The 17,079-nt window shown below is 36.6% G+C and overlaps 1 protein-coding gene across 1 annotated transcript in view; it reads left to right on the top strand.

Annotated features, from left to right (window-relative positions):
• The first annotated feature begins 10,573 nt into the window (after positions 1-10,573).
• The window catches only part of RPGRIP1 (RPGR interacting protein 1), an 82,299-nt gene continuing 75,793 nt past the window's right edge, over positions 10,574-17,079 (top strand). The window contains 2 exon segments of the mRNA XM_057488612.1: positions 10,574-10,746; positions 15,585-15,706. Of these exon segments, the coding sequence (XP_057344595.1) occupies positions 15,688-15,706 (19 nt within the window). The 5' untranslated portion in view covers positions 10,574-10,746; positions 15,585-15,687.

The raw sequence follows: 17,079 nt of genomic DNA, 5'->3' as shown, positions 1-17,079 counted from the left end.
CGCCGAGACGAAGGCCTAGCCCCCGCCCCACTCCCTGGAATCTTCCTATTGGCTGCGACTTTTCTCGCTCCCGCTTTTAATTAGACAGTCCTACCGCTCTTCATAATTCTGTCCAATCACAATCATTAGTGGGTGAGACTTTGCAAGAGAATTTCCACATGCGTGTGAGAAACTGGTTTGTAACTGGTTATTTTACTTGTCATTTTTCGCCTGAAAAATGCTTATTGGTCACTGTGCCCGATGAAGCACTGGGTAGAAGCTCGCCTTTGTATAGCGCACGGCTTCACATCCGGGGATCCGGGAGGTCTGATTGGCGGCTCCTGTATCTTATCTCTGTTGCTGAGAGCGCCTAGGTGAAGGGTCGCTCAGACTTCGGAATTCCCGCGGCACGAGGGCGGGGAAGGAGAAACGGGTTTTGTTAAGTAGCTGGGAGGTGGACTCTGCTTCTATCATCGGACCTAGGAAAAAGGAAAAGCGCCAGGGGAACACTCCTTCGTACGGTGTGGATAAAGAAAGGACTTTTCTTAGATTAGGAAGGGAGTAGAGAAGACTAGGACATTGGTAGAAACCAGCCTGTAGTTTTTCCAACCCTAGATCTTTTCTCGGTTCTAGACTCGAATGTCAGCTCCAATCTGGACAGTTTCTCAGCATGTCAAGCCATTTTTCAGATAACCCACATCGCACCCAAACAAACTAACTTCCTTATTCCTCTCCACTATAAGAAAGTAAAAGTCCAAAATGCTGACGTTGAATTCTACAGCTCCCACCCTCTGGCCCCCAAGTCATCTCACTAATAACCTACGCACCAACCAAATTGTCTTACCCATCTGCCCCCCGCCCCCTTGTGGTCTCTTAGTTGTGCTTATCCTGAAATGGCGTCTCCCACCCACTCACCGGGGCCATCACCTGCCAGTACCTCTGGTTGTATTAAGTAGCCATGCACACAATGGAACAGGACCAACTCTGCTGAGAGTGGGTTTCTCTGTGCCTTTAAGAAATCAAAGTGCAGAACGCTGGATAATGTGATTCTATCTATGTACACTTTAATGGATATATGTGTATGTGAATGCAGTTTTATGCATTAGTTTGGAATTAATTGTGAATTCCAGAGAGACACACAGGGAAGCTAGCTGTTACTTGTCAGATGGCAAAGCTCAAACAATTTAGTAAGAGTTTAATGTCCTTTAGTTAAGGCAAAACAATCCATGGATTGGGCGAATACCGCAAGTGGACACTCTTCCCAAGGTAGTTTGGGCAAGAGCGAGTTTTATATAGCATTACAAGTGTCAGCCCTGAAAAGGTGTGATTGCCTGGAGTTAAGTATCTGACCTTCTTTAGAAAGATCAAGGACCAAGGAAGTTAAGAGGCCAGAGTTCGCTTGGAGTCTGGGGCTTGGCTGACAGAATATACTACCATTCTGGTCAAGCAGATCCCAGAAGTTGGAAAGATCAGTTTGCTGATATGGCACAGGGTACGAGCAACTCCGTCTGGCACGTAGAAATTTGTTTCGACATACCTCTGGGGAGTGGATTGTTCACCTTTATCAGTGGTATGCCTTTCTATACTATTTGTATTTGTTACCACATGCAGATTTTGCTTTAAGCTATTTTCTAAAGCATGTAAGAAAAAATATACTAAACTGTTAATAGTTCTTTCCTAGTTGAGAAGTTACGTGTGCTTTATGTTTTACTTTCTTCTGCTTTCCTCTATGTTCCAAACTGTCCATTTTAAACATGTACTCAGTGAAAACATCCTCCTCCACCTGCTTAAAGTCTCAGCTCAAATGCAACATTACAATTTATTTAAAATTACCTTATAGCTCTGTGGTTAATATTATGCATGCCTCTTCTCCATTCTTGGATGTAAGTTTTTTGATGGCAGAGTTTAATTTTTATTCCTGTCCGTATTCCCCTTGACTACTACATATTTCTAGGGCCTTAGAGTGTTTGAAATTTGTGTTAAATTCATTAATCATTAACTTTCATTTATTAAGAGAAATTGCTGTTTTTCTAGGACAAACAGGCAGACTGTCCATTCTTTATTATATTTTTTATACAGCACTTACCTCAGAAGGACCCAAACGCAGTAAGGCTTGATTGACATGTAATTCCTGACTGAGGTAAACAAGAATAAACACTAAAAAAGGAGACAACAGGTCCAAAATGAAATCACCTGTGCTAAATAAGCCCATTATCACCAAACCAAAACTTAATACCTAATCTAATTGCAGTTTTGGTCTCCTCTAGGAGTGTAATCTCTTTAACGAGTCAGTCTGAAATTTCCTAATTAGCCCTAATTAGCTAATTCATGACTTTCTTATCTCACCACCTCTCTGCCTTTGAAAAACCTTTTCTTTGCTATAGCTCTTTGGAGCTCCCTTGTATTTGCTATGTGGCATGCTGCTTGATTCATGGATTAGGCAACAAAGACAATTAGATCTTCAAATTACTCAGCTGAATTTTGTTTTCTAACAACACTTACATGTTTTATTACTCATTGTTCTCATAGAATGAAAATATCCATAAAATGTTAATGAAAACTACTTATTTTCATTTTACCAGACATCAGTTTTACTGCATGAGCTTTGTCACAATTTATTAAATAAAACCAGCACTGTATTTGGTGCAAAGGAAGTACTTGAGAGACAGCATCATGTTTTCAGGAGGTTCACCCCTATGCTAGGTGGGGTGAAAGTGGAGGAGATGGGAAGAATTAACAACCAGTCCCTCCACTGAGTAACTTAGAATTTACTAAGGATGAAAAAACAAGAGCAAAAATATCATCATTTGAGGCAGAATGCTAAGCACCGTGATAATGACAAACATTCTTGACCATGTGGCTTAAGTTTCTGTAAACCTGTGGGGGTGAGATGCAGAGAAGGAAGTTTCCTTGTTCTTCCTTTTACAGTTCTAAAGTTGAATGATTCTATTGGGTGTCTGTGTATAGTAGAAAGTCATGAGCCAGATGTCAGTGTGGAGGGAGAATAGGGGAAGAAGAGAGGAAACAGAAGCAGTAACTCCTTACCTTGGGCTAAAGAGTAAACTAAACAAAACTGAACTTTTTGTTTTTGATTCAAAAAGTAATTCTCTTTGTGGCTTGGAGGTATTACCCAGATAGCGTATCCCCTGCAATCTTCCCTCCTCCTAATGCGAAGCCACCTGTCAAGAAGAAGAAAGGAAAAGTAGCAACAGCTGTTGAAACGCCTAATTTACTTTTTTTAACCTAAGTTATAAGCTGAATATTGTCCTCAATATCTTTGCCCTATGTACCCTCAGCATACCTAGTTATCTACCTTATTCCAGTCAACAAATCAAATAGGACTTTACTAGAACAATAGTAATTGCCTCTCTTCCTCTGCATCCTCCATCATTCAAGGATGTCATAGCATCTTTCGCTGGAGAGTGAGATGACCTCTGATGAATCCAGGCAAAACACTTAATTAAAACTTCCCAGAGCTCTCTAATTTACCCAACCCTACTTTATACTTCTTTACACTAATTTGGAGGTCTTTCTGACTGTTTGCAACCTATCTTGTGCAGGCAACAATATTCTACCTAAACAATACATGTTGGATATTACACACCACTTTTAAGACTCTTACCCTTTTACTACATCTGCTTTTTCCCACACTGAGTCTGTCCCCCAAGTTGATCATGCAAACTGCTGTCATGGTAATAATCTGAAAGCATTCACTTTTAGTGTGTGACTCCCACACTAAAATCCTATAATAGCTCTCTATTTCAGTCCTATGTTTCATTCACTGCTCTTCCCTGACCTGCTCCTCATCACCTGTCATTGTAATCCCCTCCACAAGATCCTAGTCTAGATGCTGTCCTCAGACAACAGGCCACATTGCTGTTTTCTTTCCCCAGACTAACCATTCTTTAAAACCCAACTGAAGTCCCAATTAATTCTTTTAAAGAATAACTACTTATTCAGCCAACTGATATTTTAAGGTTTTTTTAAACTTTAAGTTAAACATCACAAAACTGGACATACTGTAGTTCCAGCTTTACACCCCTTCTCAAGCTCATTTCCTAGTCATGATTTACCCTATAACAAGTTAGCACTGTTTTGTTCTGTAATACTTTTATTTATGAACTTTGGTGTATGTGTGTGAATCACAGTATTTAATGGGTCGAGTGTCTGAATAGCTTTCTGACGTAGCATTTCATTATACCCATTTCTGTTTTCATCCCAAAAGCCTTTGACAGTGGTTAAAATCATAGTAGGGGAATTTGGAATATGGAATCCAGTGACTAGATTATTGATGACTTGGCTTCTAGAGTACAAAAAAGATTTTACACATTGCTAATGAAATTATTGATCACTTAGATTGGATACTCTCCTTCCCAAGGCTCCCAGTGTTTTTCCTGTTTCCTCTTTTATTATTTTAAGGCTTTCCAAATAGAAATATCCTATTTACATTGTTTTCTGATAATATGTAATTATTGCAAAAACTTGAAATATAGGAAAAGTGAAAGTTTCTATGTGATCTGCCCCCCAAAACATCCATTCTTAATTTTTTTATATAGATCTTTACAGATTTTTAAAAATGTACATAGGGATTTATATTTATCTAAATATTATAATCTGTAATCAGGGACAACTTTTCATCTTTTTTTATTAACAATCGAAACCCTGAGCCTTAAAAATGAAAATATAAATAAACAAGAAAAAAATCCTTAACCATAAAGCTTGAAAAAATTAGAAAGATTAAATAAATTCTGAATCATGACATTCATTTAGTGGTATTGAGGTCAAGTAGCATTTGATTTTAAGTATTCCTGGCCACCTCTTTAGTAATAATAAAAATAATCAGATACCAGGTGTCAAGCACTTTTCTAAGCATTTTGCATAAATTAGTTCACTTAGTAATTTTATTATTCCCATTTTAAAGATGAGGAAACTCAAGCATGGAGAGGATAAGTAATTTGCCTAAAGTGGAACAGCTAGTTTTTGACAGAGCTGATTTTGATTCTAGGAAGTCTGATTCAAGAGTGTGTGCATGTAACTATTAATATATGCATTAATAATATAGTCATTAATAATATAAGTTTTGCCAAGGTGGAAAAATGCTACCCATTCATTCAACAAATAAATTTATGAAGCTCATGATAATGTAATAAGCACTATGTCAAGTACTATGCCAGGTCACAAGAACATATAAGTAAAATAGATGTGGCCCCTGACCTTCAGAAGTGAGTCAAGTTATTAACTAAATAATTACTCAGTTAACTGCTTACAATAAATTGTATTAGGGCATACTAAAGGTAAGTTAGGGTGTTATGGAACCTGTATAACATACGCCCCTGGCCCCTGCAAGGAGATATTGTGAAAGTAAATGACTTAATTAAAAAATACTCCCTCCTTCTTTCTTATTTCCTCAATTTCTTTTTTTCTTCTTCTTACTAAATATTTTCCTCCATCTTTGTCTTTGTCTTCTTTGCTCATCTTCTAATTTTCATCCCAGCAATGACCTAAATCTGGTTTCTCATGGGTTAAGCCTTCTTTATCATACTTGCCATCTGTTCTTTCTGGCTCTGAAGCACAAGATTTTATCCTCTGGTAATTTTTCAGTAGGGTAATCTTTGTATGGCTTACAAAGTGCTTTTCAGTTGACAAGTCGTACATTTCCTAATTAGTGTTTATTTTATTGTTATGGTAGAAATTGCCTTTTCAGGCACACATCTAAATGTTATAAAAATGCTATGTGAACTGGCCTATATCCTTTCAAATACAAAATTATATTTCACATAGTAATGAGGTTCCACATGACCTTATCCAGGGACTTTTTTAAACACTGAATTTTGGAGACATCTCTTGATGTCTGAGAAACATTTCCAATAGAATGACTCATCTTTTATTACTACCTATTCTACAACTCCACCTCCAGAATACAGCCTTTTTGTCAGCTCAGTTTATTCGGATATCTGAACATATTCCCTTGCTCCCTTCCCCATTGCCCAGAGAACCCTGGCTACCATTCCCTTCAGGGGAGAGGTAAAAACAGAATTGTAGGGGTCAAAGAATGGTAAATTTGGGGAATCTGAAGAAATACTGAATTAGGAACAATAATACCACAAAGAAAAGTAGTCCACACTTCAGCTGGCAGATTTGAGCAACAAAGGAGAGATCATTAAAGTCCCTTCCCTTTATCTGAGTCCCGAAAAGCGAAACAAAGCTGTATTAAGCTTGTGTGACTAAGGTTTCCAATAACTGAATAAGTATTAGCTTGCAAATTTAAAGTAAATAACATTTGGGGATAAAAAGGTCCTAAAACTGATTTATGGTGATGGTTGCATTCATCAGTAAAGTTACTAATAAAAAGATGATTGTATTTTATGCTTGAAATGGGCATGTGTGAAATATATCTCAATAAGGTTGTTTTTTAAAACTGCTAGAAAAGAAGAGGAAATAACATTAGAAGTTCAGATCCTTGTTCATACCAGCTGTACTTCAAAAGTGTCTAATAAACACATGTGACTTATGGCTACTGTTTTGAACAGCATAAGTCTAGTACATAAAAGATTTCCATGATGCTAAAAAATACTTTCTTAAATCTGTCTCAAAATACTTATACTTACCTTAGAAATATATAACAACTAAAATAGGAAATGTGCAAAAATTTAGTATCTTTAATATATCAAAAGAAATATACAATCATAATAAATATATCAAAAGAAATATACAATGATAATAAATATTTTTAAAGTTCAAGGCTAGTAGCCATCAAAGAAATGCAAATTTAAAAGAGTGAATTAGTATTTTCATCTGTAAAATAGATATTTTTAAAAGATGCTCCTAGTGTTAAGATGAGATGAAATGGATACTGCTGATAGAAGTATAAACTGGTATGACTGTCCTAAAAGTTGGTTGGGCAATTCAGAAATAAGTATCAAAGACCTTAAAAATGGGTGTTCTCCTAGACTTAGCAATTCTACTTCTAGTAATTCATCTTCAAAAACTAATTATGTATTTAAGAAAGGATTTACCTATGATTTTTAATGCAACATGGCTATAATGACAAAAAATAATCTAAATGCCCATCCATTGGACATTGATTAAATAAGTTATATCATTATAGAAAAGAATATTAAGCAGCCATTTAAAGTTAAATAGTGGAATTTTTTTTATTAAAGTATCATTGATACATAATCTTATGAAGGTTTCACATGAACAACATTGTGGTTTCAACATTCACCCATATTATCAAGTCCTCACCCCCGCATTGCAGTCACTGTCGGTCAGCGTAGTAAGATGCTATAGAGTCATTACTTATCTTCTCCATGTTGTACTGCTTTCCCCATGATCTACCTATATTGTGATTGTGAATTATAGTGCCCCTTAATCCCCTTCTCCTCACCCACCTTCCCCAAACCCTCCCCTTTGGTAACCACTAGTCCCTTCTTGGAGTCTGTGGGTCTGTTGATATTTTGTTCCTTCACTTAGTTTTATTTTTATACTCCACAAATGAGTGAAATAATTTGGTACTTGTCTTTCTCTGCCTGGCTTATTTCACTGAGCATAATACCCTCTAGCTCCATCCATGTTGTTGCAAATGGTAGGATTTATTTTCTTCTAGTGGCTGAATAATATTCCATTGTGTATATGTACCACATCTTCTTTATCCATTCATCTATTGATGGACACTTAGGTTGCTTCCATATCTTGGCTATTGTAAATAGTGCTGCAATAAACATAGGGGTGCATATGTCTTTTTGAATCAGGATCTTTTCTTTGGATCAGTTCCAAGGAGTGGGATTCCCGGGTCAAATGGTATTTCTATTTTTAGTTTTTTGAGGAACCTCCACATTGCTTTCCACAATGGTTGAACTAGTTTACCTTCCCACCAGCAGTGTAGGAGGGTTCCCCTTTTTCTGCATCCTCACCAGCATTTGTTGTTCCTAGTCTTCTCTATGTTGGCCATCCTAACTGGTGAGAGGTGATATCTCATTGTGGTTTTAATTTTCATTTCCCTGATAATTAGTGATTTGGAGCACCTTTTCATGTGCCTGTTAGCCATCTGAATTTGTTCTTTGGAGAATTGTCTGTTCATATCCTCTGCCCATTTTTAATAGGGTTATTTGTTTTTTGGGTGTCGAGATGTGTGAGTTCTTTATATATTTTGGATGTTAATCCCTTGTCGGATATGTCATTTACAAATTTATTCTCCCATACTGTAGGATGCCTTTTTGTTCTGCTGAAGGTGTCCTTTGCTGTACAGAAGCTTTTTTGTTTTATGTAGCCCCATTTGTTCATCTTTTATTTGTTTTCCTTTGCCCAAGGAGATGTGCTCAGGAAAAAGTTGCTCATGTATAGAATATTAATATTTTTTAAAGTTCATTGTTCATTATATATTGTTATTAAAAGACAGAATAAATTAAGAATTAGAATAAATTATCTAGAAAGTTAAACCCATAGAAACAGAAACTAGAATGGTGGTTACCAAGGACGTAGGGGGATCTTGCAAGATGAATAAGTTCTGGAGATTGGTTGTGCAACAATGGGAATAAATAAGACAACAGACCCAAAATGGAGTCACTTATGCTAAGTCCCATTTCCTATACCAAGACTTGACTTAATTATAGTTTCAGCTTTCCTAGAAATGAAATCTTAAACCAGTCAGGAATCACCTAATCAGCACTAGTTAGGTAATCTGCCTGATAGACCCTGCCAACTCCAAAAGGAGAAGAGACTCAGGGTCTCCTTAACAATCCTGCAATAACCAACTAACTTTTTTGCCTACTATAACTTCTTGCTCCCTCGTAGTTCTGCCTATAAAAGTCTCACTGTATACAGCTCCTTGGAGTTCTGCTATCTTGGAGTGTTCTTTCTGCTAAATTAGATGCTGCCTGATTCAAAGCCATTGTTTCTTTGTTGATATTCTGTCTGGATGATCTGTCCATTGATGTAACTCAGGGTGGGGCTGGGGGGAGTGTTAAAATCCCCTATTATCATTGTATTACTTCAGTTTTTTCCTTTATGTCTGTTAATATTTGTTTTATATATTTAGGGGCTCCTCTGTTGCATGTATAGATACTTATAATTGTTATATCCTCTTGCTGGATTGAGCCCTTAATCATTACATAATGTCCTTATTTGTCTCTTATTACACACAGTCTTTGTTTTAAGTATATTTTGTCTGATATGAGTACTGCTACTCGAGCTTCTCTTTTTTTTCATTTCTGTTTTCATGGAATCTTTTTTCATGCAACTGAATTTTGTTTTTTAACAATACTTAACACTACTGAACTGTGTGCTTAGAAATGGTTAAGATAGTACGTTTTATGTTATGTGCATTTTACTAAAGTTTTTAAAATTTTTTAAATAAATTAAAAATAAATGATCTTATTTTTATTTAAATATTAGGTATGTTTTTATGCATACACAAACCAAAATGATAACAGTAGTTATTTCTGGGTGATGGTATTATTAATATATTTCATTTTCTTATTTTCATTTTTTTTATTCATGTCTACCATGAACATCTATTACTTCTGCAATCAGAAAAAACGTTGTATCTCCAACTTCTTGATAAATGAAATTCTTTTAAAATGGAACAAGGCCTTACATTGCAAGAAGTACATTAAGCCTATTAAAAAAATATTAAATGGTCTAAGTTATACACTCTAAGATGTAATGAGGATATCAAGAGAAAAAACAGGAGGTAACTGATTGCCTGAAAGGGGAGGAAGAAATGTTTGAAAAATCCACAAAAATCAGAGATTCGGAAAAGAAAGAGCAAGATCAACAAACACAGGCTTAGCCTACTTCAAAATTTTGCCTAGAATTATCTGGTTATATCATCCAAAAAAAGGAGAGAAGATTCAAGATTTATTGTGAAAAAACTTGGGTAAGGCAATCTCAAGGACAGAAAATATAATCTTTCACTTAGTCCTGAGAAGATATTATTTTGGATTTTCTTGTTTTCTCTGGGATATTTATGTGTTCTGGATAATTTCTAGACTCCCTAATTGTCTCTCTTGTTTTATTTTATATTATTATTTCATAGGGTACAGGGGAAGTTACACAGGGCCCATTAAACGTGGCTCACCCTCCTGGGGATCCCTGCACTCCATGGCAGTAACTAGAATGGAAGTTTCCCAGTATATACACAGGATGGACATAAAACAGAGGTCTTTTTGAATAATTGAGGCTATGTTCCATATTAATATAGTATGAAGGGACCAGCCATGCAGAATTTTTAAGAACATTTAATTTTCAAATACCAAGTTGTGTTGCATATGTACGTCTCAATATTTGGTCTGGAAACTATGGTCACAGTGAAATGGGAGATGTGCATGAGGGTTCTGGCACATGTGGATTGATCAGGCACATTGATCCCACCATTGAAGCAGGGTTTGTTTTCTTCAAAGAGATCACAAGACTCTGGAAAATCTCCCACTGTTGTTGCCCTTCAGGAAGAGATTTAAGGACCATTCTTCCATTGCTAATAACTTTCTATTAATATCAAATCAAATAAATGTATTTTCAGCTTTAGTTTAAGTTGAGAAGTTGGTATGTTAAGGAATCTTTTAGCTGCTCTTTCTTCAACTACAACAGGCATAGAGAAAAAGCACAGCCTTCAAGCTCTGATCTACAAAGAGTTAATGTCTTAAGAGCTAAATGGAACTGTATTAACTCCTCTCTTAACAAGCCAGAAGGACAAGAGGATTCTAGAGGACTAGAGGACACCAGAACAGTCAGAGAAAAGAATTAGAGCTCTTTGGAGGAAGCAGAACTGTAAGTTTATATTTAATGCATTTATAATCTCCCATTTCTTTGCCCTGGGGTATTTGTGAGAAGAGTGAAAAAATGTTTATTCATTTTGTATTTTCCTTCCAGTCTCCCAGGCATCCAGGCACAACAGCTAGGTCATCTTTAATCCTGTCACCCTCGTAATGAATCCCATATGCGACTAGTTGGCAGGTCTTTGATTCTCTTTCCTCAGTATCTTTCCTGTTACCATCCTTCCTAGTTCACAGCCACTGGCCTGAACCACAGAAATATGCTAACACACCTTCTTTCTGCCAGTCATTCTAACTCATCAGTGCCAGATAAATCTTCCTTAAGCTCTTCTACAGCTCCAACTCTATTGTTCTTCTGCTCAAAATGTATAATTTAATGTCCATTGTCTGAAGAATGAATAAAACTCCTCTAACTTATGTGCAACTTATATGTGTTCCAAAATATGCTTCCTTTCATTTACATTTCCACGACACTTATGCAGAGTCATCATATCTACCTGCTGCTGACCAAGACAACCATGCTTTTTCCCACCTCTGACTGTCCTGTCTGTATGGAACATTCTGTATCTCCACCTGCCAAAACCCCTCCCAGACTCTCCAGACCCCTCATTCCAGAAAGCTTAAGCTGATCCTTGAAGTGAATGCGAGTCTCAGTCTTCTTTTACACTTTCACTTTGCCTTGTTCTTCCCTGATTGACTTTTATATTTTACCTTACAGTTAAGAGTGTGCTTTTCTCATTTTCCTTCTTAATTATTCATTTCCTAAGAGAAAGGGCTCTATTTTTCTTCTTCTTGTAGCAACTGCACAGAATGGGCGGACAGTAATATTTTTCATATTAAATTGAATCCAAATTCTAGGAATTCCTATCTCCTTTTCTGAGCATTCATACAACCAGTACTATAATTACTACATTTTTCTCCACAGCTTCTCCTTATTTCTGCTCCAAATTTCTTTCTCAATGTTTACATCTTATGTGAACTTCTATCATGTTACATAAGATCAACATCTACTGAATTCAGTCACTCAATGTAAAAGTATTTATTTCAAATTGTCTCTTACATCTATTCATAATTTGTTCTTTCCTTCTCCCAGACCTTCAACTCAAAGGAGCCCAACTGCAGTGCCCCTTCAAGGACTTGGCTATTTATTGGGTCTGTTACAGTTAATTTCTTATACAGTGGGAAGACATGAATTCCCAAACCATGTTAAATTTGAAATAGTTATAACCCTACTTCTATATTTTTTATCACACAGCCCACCTACTCCATGAATTCTAAAAAATGGGAATATTTTTGCAGCATCATTTGCTATGCTCTACTGAAATTTTTGCATTTTTCTACCTCTTCCTCTTCCTCTTCCTCTTCCTCTCTCTGCTCAAATCAGTGACACCATTGTGCCTCTCACTTCACTGTGTTCTGGGGGGAGAGGATTAATACAAAACTGTAAATCATTAAAAGCAGTTCTTAAAAGGAAAAAATTTCTGCCACAATTCAATGTCATAACAATACACCTGCTGAAAATTTTTTTTGCATATACAGGTACCTGTGTTAGGCAGTATATATACAAAGTATCCTCAAAAGAGCTTGTAGACCAGTGAAGAGACACATGATGTATAAGCACTATACAGTACTGACTCATATTAACCAACACACAAAATAGCATAAATAAGTCATTAACTTATACTGGTAAGTATAGTACAAGATAATCAATTGTCTGGAGACTAGTTCAGTGGACAGAACAAAACCAGAGTGCTTAGTTAACTTGGAGCCTATACTAAGTACCAAGCATTATGCCCAGATTTTTGTAGGCATTATCTGAATCAATCCTTATCATAACCATATCAAGTCTATCATACTTATTTTATAGATAAGGAAACTAAGCAGAGTGGTTAAGTAACTTGTCCATGGTTGCATAAAAAAGGAAGAATGTGGATTCGTGTTTTTTTATTCCTAGGCTCTTGGTCATAGCTATGATTTACAGTGCATCTTCTCCAAATTGAATAAGTATAAAATCAGAGTTAAGAGGAGCTAGTTGTACAGTTTTCATTGCTGGTGTTTTCAAACTGGCTTTATGCATCTACTATTACTAAAGTGTCATTCTTCCCCCTTTCTCACCTACCCTTGCCCCAGTGCACTGCAATTGTGATTATCACCGAGGAGGAATTCTCTTATTCTTTTGCTCCACTGAGTTCAAAACAATTGATAAACCCTCCCTACTTACATCTCCTCTTTACTTCTTTTTTCCTGAGTTTTTATATTTGGCCACTTCATTGGATTTTGGATATTCTTTCTTCTTACCTTCCCTGGATGTTTCTCCTGGGTGTTCCTTTCTGATCTTCTGAGCCTCTGTTTTATTCGTAGAGCTCCTTTGACTTCCTCTGAGTTCAATTTTAGTGGTACTTCTCAGTTGCTCCACAGTGCTATAGAGATTTGGTGGTGTATTTTGGAATGGTCATAAAGCAGAACAATCTTCTCTGGGCCCAGATACTAGAAATCACAGTATCTCTTCTTCAGCCATAACTCCATTTTTGCAAATAGTTTCAGGTCCAGAGGGCAAGGCATGCGATGCAGCCGCCTCTCCTTTCCCTTCATGTTCCTTCTCTACAATATGAGCCTGGGAAGATAGGGGAACTTAGCAAACCTGCAAAAGCTACCATAAATGTGAGATTTACTTTCAAACAAAGTGGCTTCCTTGACTGTTTCCACTCTGTTCTAATCCTAGGACTGTTGCCTAACATATGAAAGCACATCAACTTTTGGGTGAATGTTCAGCCTCCATAAAATAAGCGTCCTGGAAAAACTGTGTAGATCTATTTAAAATATGCATGGGAAAGATGTTCTCCAGTTATTGTGGTTTAAAACAATGAAATACACAGAACAGAATATAAATGACTCAATTCAAGTTAAATTCTCTAGAAAGTAGATCATCAAAATGTCAGTGTTCTTTCCCAGTGATAGAATTTCTCTATCATGCTTTTTACTTTCTTCTATATATTTCTCCATTTGTTCAAAACAAGCTTGTGAACAAGATTCTTCAGTTGACAAGTTAAACTAGCTTCAGCAAAAGAAGGGGAATTTGTTGTACAGGACGCAGGGCTCTCCTATGGAACCTAAGGGCAGGGACAGAGATAGGCCTTGGAAAAGACTGGAATCAAGAACAGAAAGCTTTTAGGACTTTCTGACTCATGTCAGCTGCTCAGTGTCATTCTCCTCTGTGTTCATTCATCTATTCATTCATTCAATATATATTTATTGGATGCGTACAATATTCAAGAACTGTTCGAGCAAAAAGAAATGGAGGTAAACAACACAAACCAATATTCTGCCTTCAAAAAGTCCTTATAGTTTAGTGAGAGTAGATGAGAGTAGATAGACAGTAAATAAACAGAAGTAGTTTCTAAGTATGCTAAGTGTTGACAGGGTGACATGACAAGGTATAACTAGGAAGGGTTCACTTCAGTTATGAAGGTCAGAGCGAGTACTCCTGACAAATGAAAAAATGCTGAGACTGAAGGATAGGAAGGAACCAGCTGTGTTAAAGAGTAAGGGAAAGAGGATTCCAGAGAAATACAAAGGCCCTGAAGCAAGAAGGAGCTTGATGGTTGGGAGAGTAGGGAGGAGACTAGTGGCAAAGAGTGTTATTTAACTAGAAGAGGAGGAGAGGGTCAAGGTGTGATCTGAAAAACAGAAAGGTCAGGTTATGGAAAGCCACTGGAGAATTTTAAGCAGGAAATGCTATGAAGTGGGTTGTTTTATAAAGATCACTCTCAATGTTTCAGGGAGAATTGGTGGGATGGGCATGGGAAAAGGACAATGGGGAGAACATTAGGAAAATATGGTAGTTGAGGTAAGAGACACAGGTGGCTTGAATTATAGTGGTACCTGTGGGAAATAGCATGGTGTATTTTTTAGGAAGTATTTGGAAGATTTGGTAATGGATGACAGAAGGAGAGGAACAAAGGCTTTAGGAACTGGTAGGATGGTAATGCCATTCATGGAATTAAAGACCTGGAGATCAGATTTGAGAGAGGAATCAAAATTCTCGTGTGAGACAGGTAAGTTTGAGATACTTAGTAGTCATGCAAGTGGAAATGTTTAAAAGACAGGATGATGTGCAAATCTGAAGCTCAGGGCTGGAGATAGCTATTTGGGGAGCAACAGCATATATATACATGGTATTTGAAGCCAGGAGACTGGATTCTATAATCCAGGAAAAGAGTATTGACCTTTTGGCATCAGGCAACTCTACAGACAGGGTTTCCCTGGTTATTCAGGCTGCAGAGCAGAGCTGGCTATCCTAGAACTGCCAAGTTTATATACTAGTTCTAGCCATCCACAGAGACTAATTGAACTCTCTTAGTCCTATTTCCAACTGCCTTGCCTGGGAAAGAGAATTCAATTGGCCTCACTTGGGTCAGTGGTCTACCCCTGGTAAAATGAACAATGACTGTGGAGATTGGATCAAAGAATATAAACTGGCTCCTGTGGAATCAATCCTTGTAAATGGATGGGGGATGGTCAGAGGCTCATCTCCTAGAGAAAGGGGATGGTCCCTGACTTCCAGGGTCACTGACACTTAAAAAATAATCAAAAATGGTATGTATTGATTCTATAATCAGAAAAACTGATTTCATTTTGAATAAGTAATGTCATTACTACTGAATATTTAATCTTCTCTTCAGTATGGAATGGTCCATACTACCACAAAAAAAGACCATGACATGTCATGTATAATCACAAAAGTGTTGAGAAATTCCTGTTACAACTGAAGTACAGATTGATGAAGTCGTCTTAAAGTTACATGTAATCGGCTGGACTTTTCCTTTATTTCAGTGGCCTCTGGAATCCCTTACAGCTTGGGAAGTGATACGACATCACATCTTCTGGTGGACAGCGCATCAAAGAACCTGTTAGAGACATAGATTTGATCCTTCTGATGGTGCCGGCTTCGAAAGGTAAATTCAGTGCCTGAGGATGACGCCCTTTAGAATTAAAACAGCTCTCTGTCATTCTCTGGCATCTTGCTAGCCTTCATAGTGACTGCTTTGCTCTCAGCTCCTTTCTTCAACTTTTTCAACATTTTATTCCTAAATTCTTGCAATAAAACTTTCACTGTGAGGGTTTAGGAGGTAAAACTAAATGTTGTGACCACCACAAACACCACAACAAAAGCCAAGAACAAATGAGTGGGGTATCCTTCAGCTATGTGTGTCATTAACCCTTCCTACTCACTAAGCAGAGGTAGGCAATAAGACAAAAGAGCACAGCCCCACTAGAGCTTCTTCCACACTCACCATTAGATATTTTTGTTCTTTATTTTGTAACTTCCTACTTTCCCAATCCTCAATCCTAATCATAGCTATTATTGGTTCTATTTTCACTTGATTTCACTTCTATACTTTTTTTCCCCAAAGATAGGATACTTTATACACTACCCATGGGTGTATAAATACCAGAGTCACTTTGGAAAAAAGCTGGGCATTATCTAGTAAAGTTGAACATAGAACTTTACTTCTGGGTATAAAATTTGCAGAAATGTTTGCATTTGTGTACCAGTAGACATACCAGAATGTTCATAGCAGAGTTATTCATAAGAGTAAAAAATGTAAACACTGATGTCCATTGATTAGAAAATGAACATACATTGATATATATTCATATAAAATAATACATTTATTTTCTTTATAATAAATATAATTACATTTTCTATATAAAATCATAAATATAAAGCAGTTAGCACATCATATTCTTCAAACTGCCCATATGTTCTATTTCCTCATTTACATGTGTGAACATTTATAATTTATTATATGTAACAATATATTTGTATGATACATATATGTGTTGTATATAATACACATATATTTTATTGGGATATAATTTACATACCATAAAATTTACTCTTTTAAAGTGTACAAGTCACTAATTTTTACTGTATTCACAGAGTTGTGCATTCATCCCCACTCTCTAATTTTAGAACGTTTAATTACCCCCAAAGAAACTCTCTAGCAGACATTCCCCATACCTTGCCCCTTGATAATCATTAATTTGCTTCTAGTCTGTATGGATTTGCCTATTTTGGACATTTTATATAAATGGAATCATATATGTTTTTTTGCGCCTGGCTTCTTTCACTAAGCGTAATGTTTTCAAAGTTCATCCATGTTGTAACATTTGTCAAGGCTTCATTCCTTTTAGTTGCTGAATAATATTTCCTTGTATGGGCTTACCACATTGTGTTTACCTGTTTATCAGTTGATGGACATCGAGGTTGTTTTTTTACTTTTTGGTCATTAATAATAATGCTGCTATGAGGGTTTGTATACAG

Source organism: Manis pentadactyla, chromosome 11 (assembly GCF_030020395.1).
Source record: "Manis pentadactyla isolate mManPen7 chromosome 11, mManPen7.hap1, whole genome shotgun sequence".
Classification (NCBI taxonomy): domain Eukaryota; kingdom Metazoa; phylum Chordata; class Mammalia; order Pholidota; family Manidae; genus Manis; species Manis pentadactyla.
The sequence above is the reverse complement of the archived record's forward strand: the minus strand, read 5'-3'. Positions and strand labels throughout refer to the sequence as shown.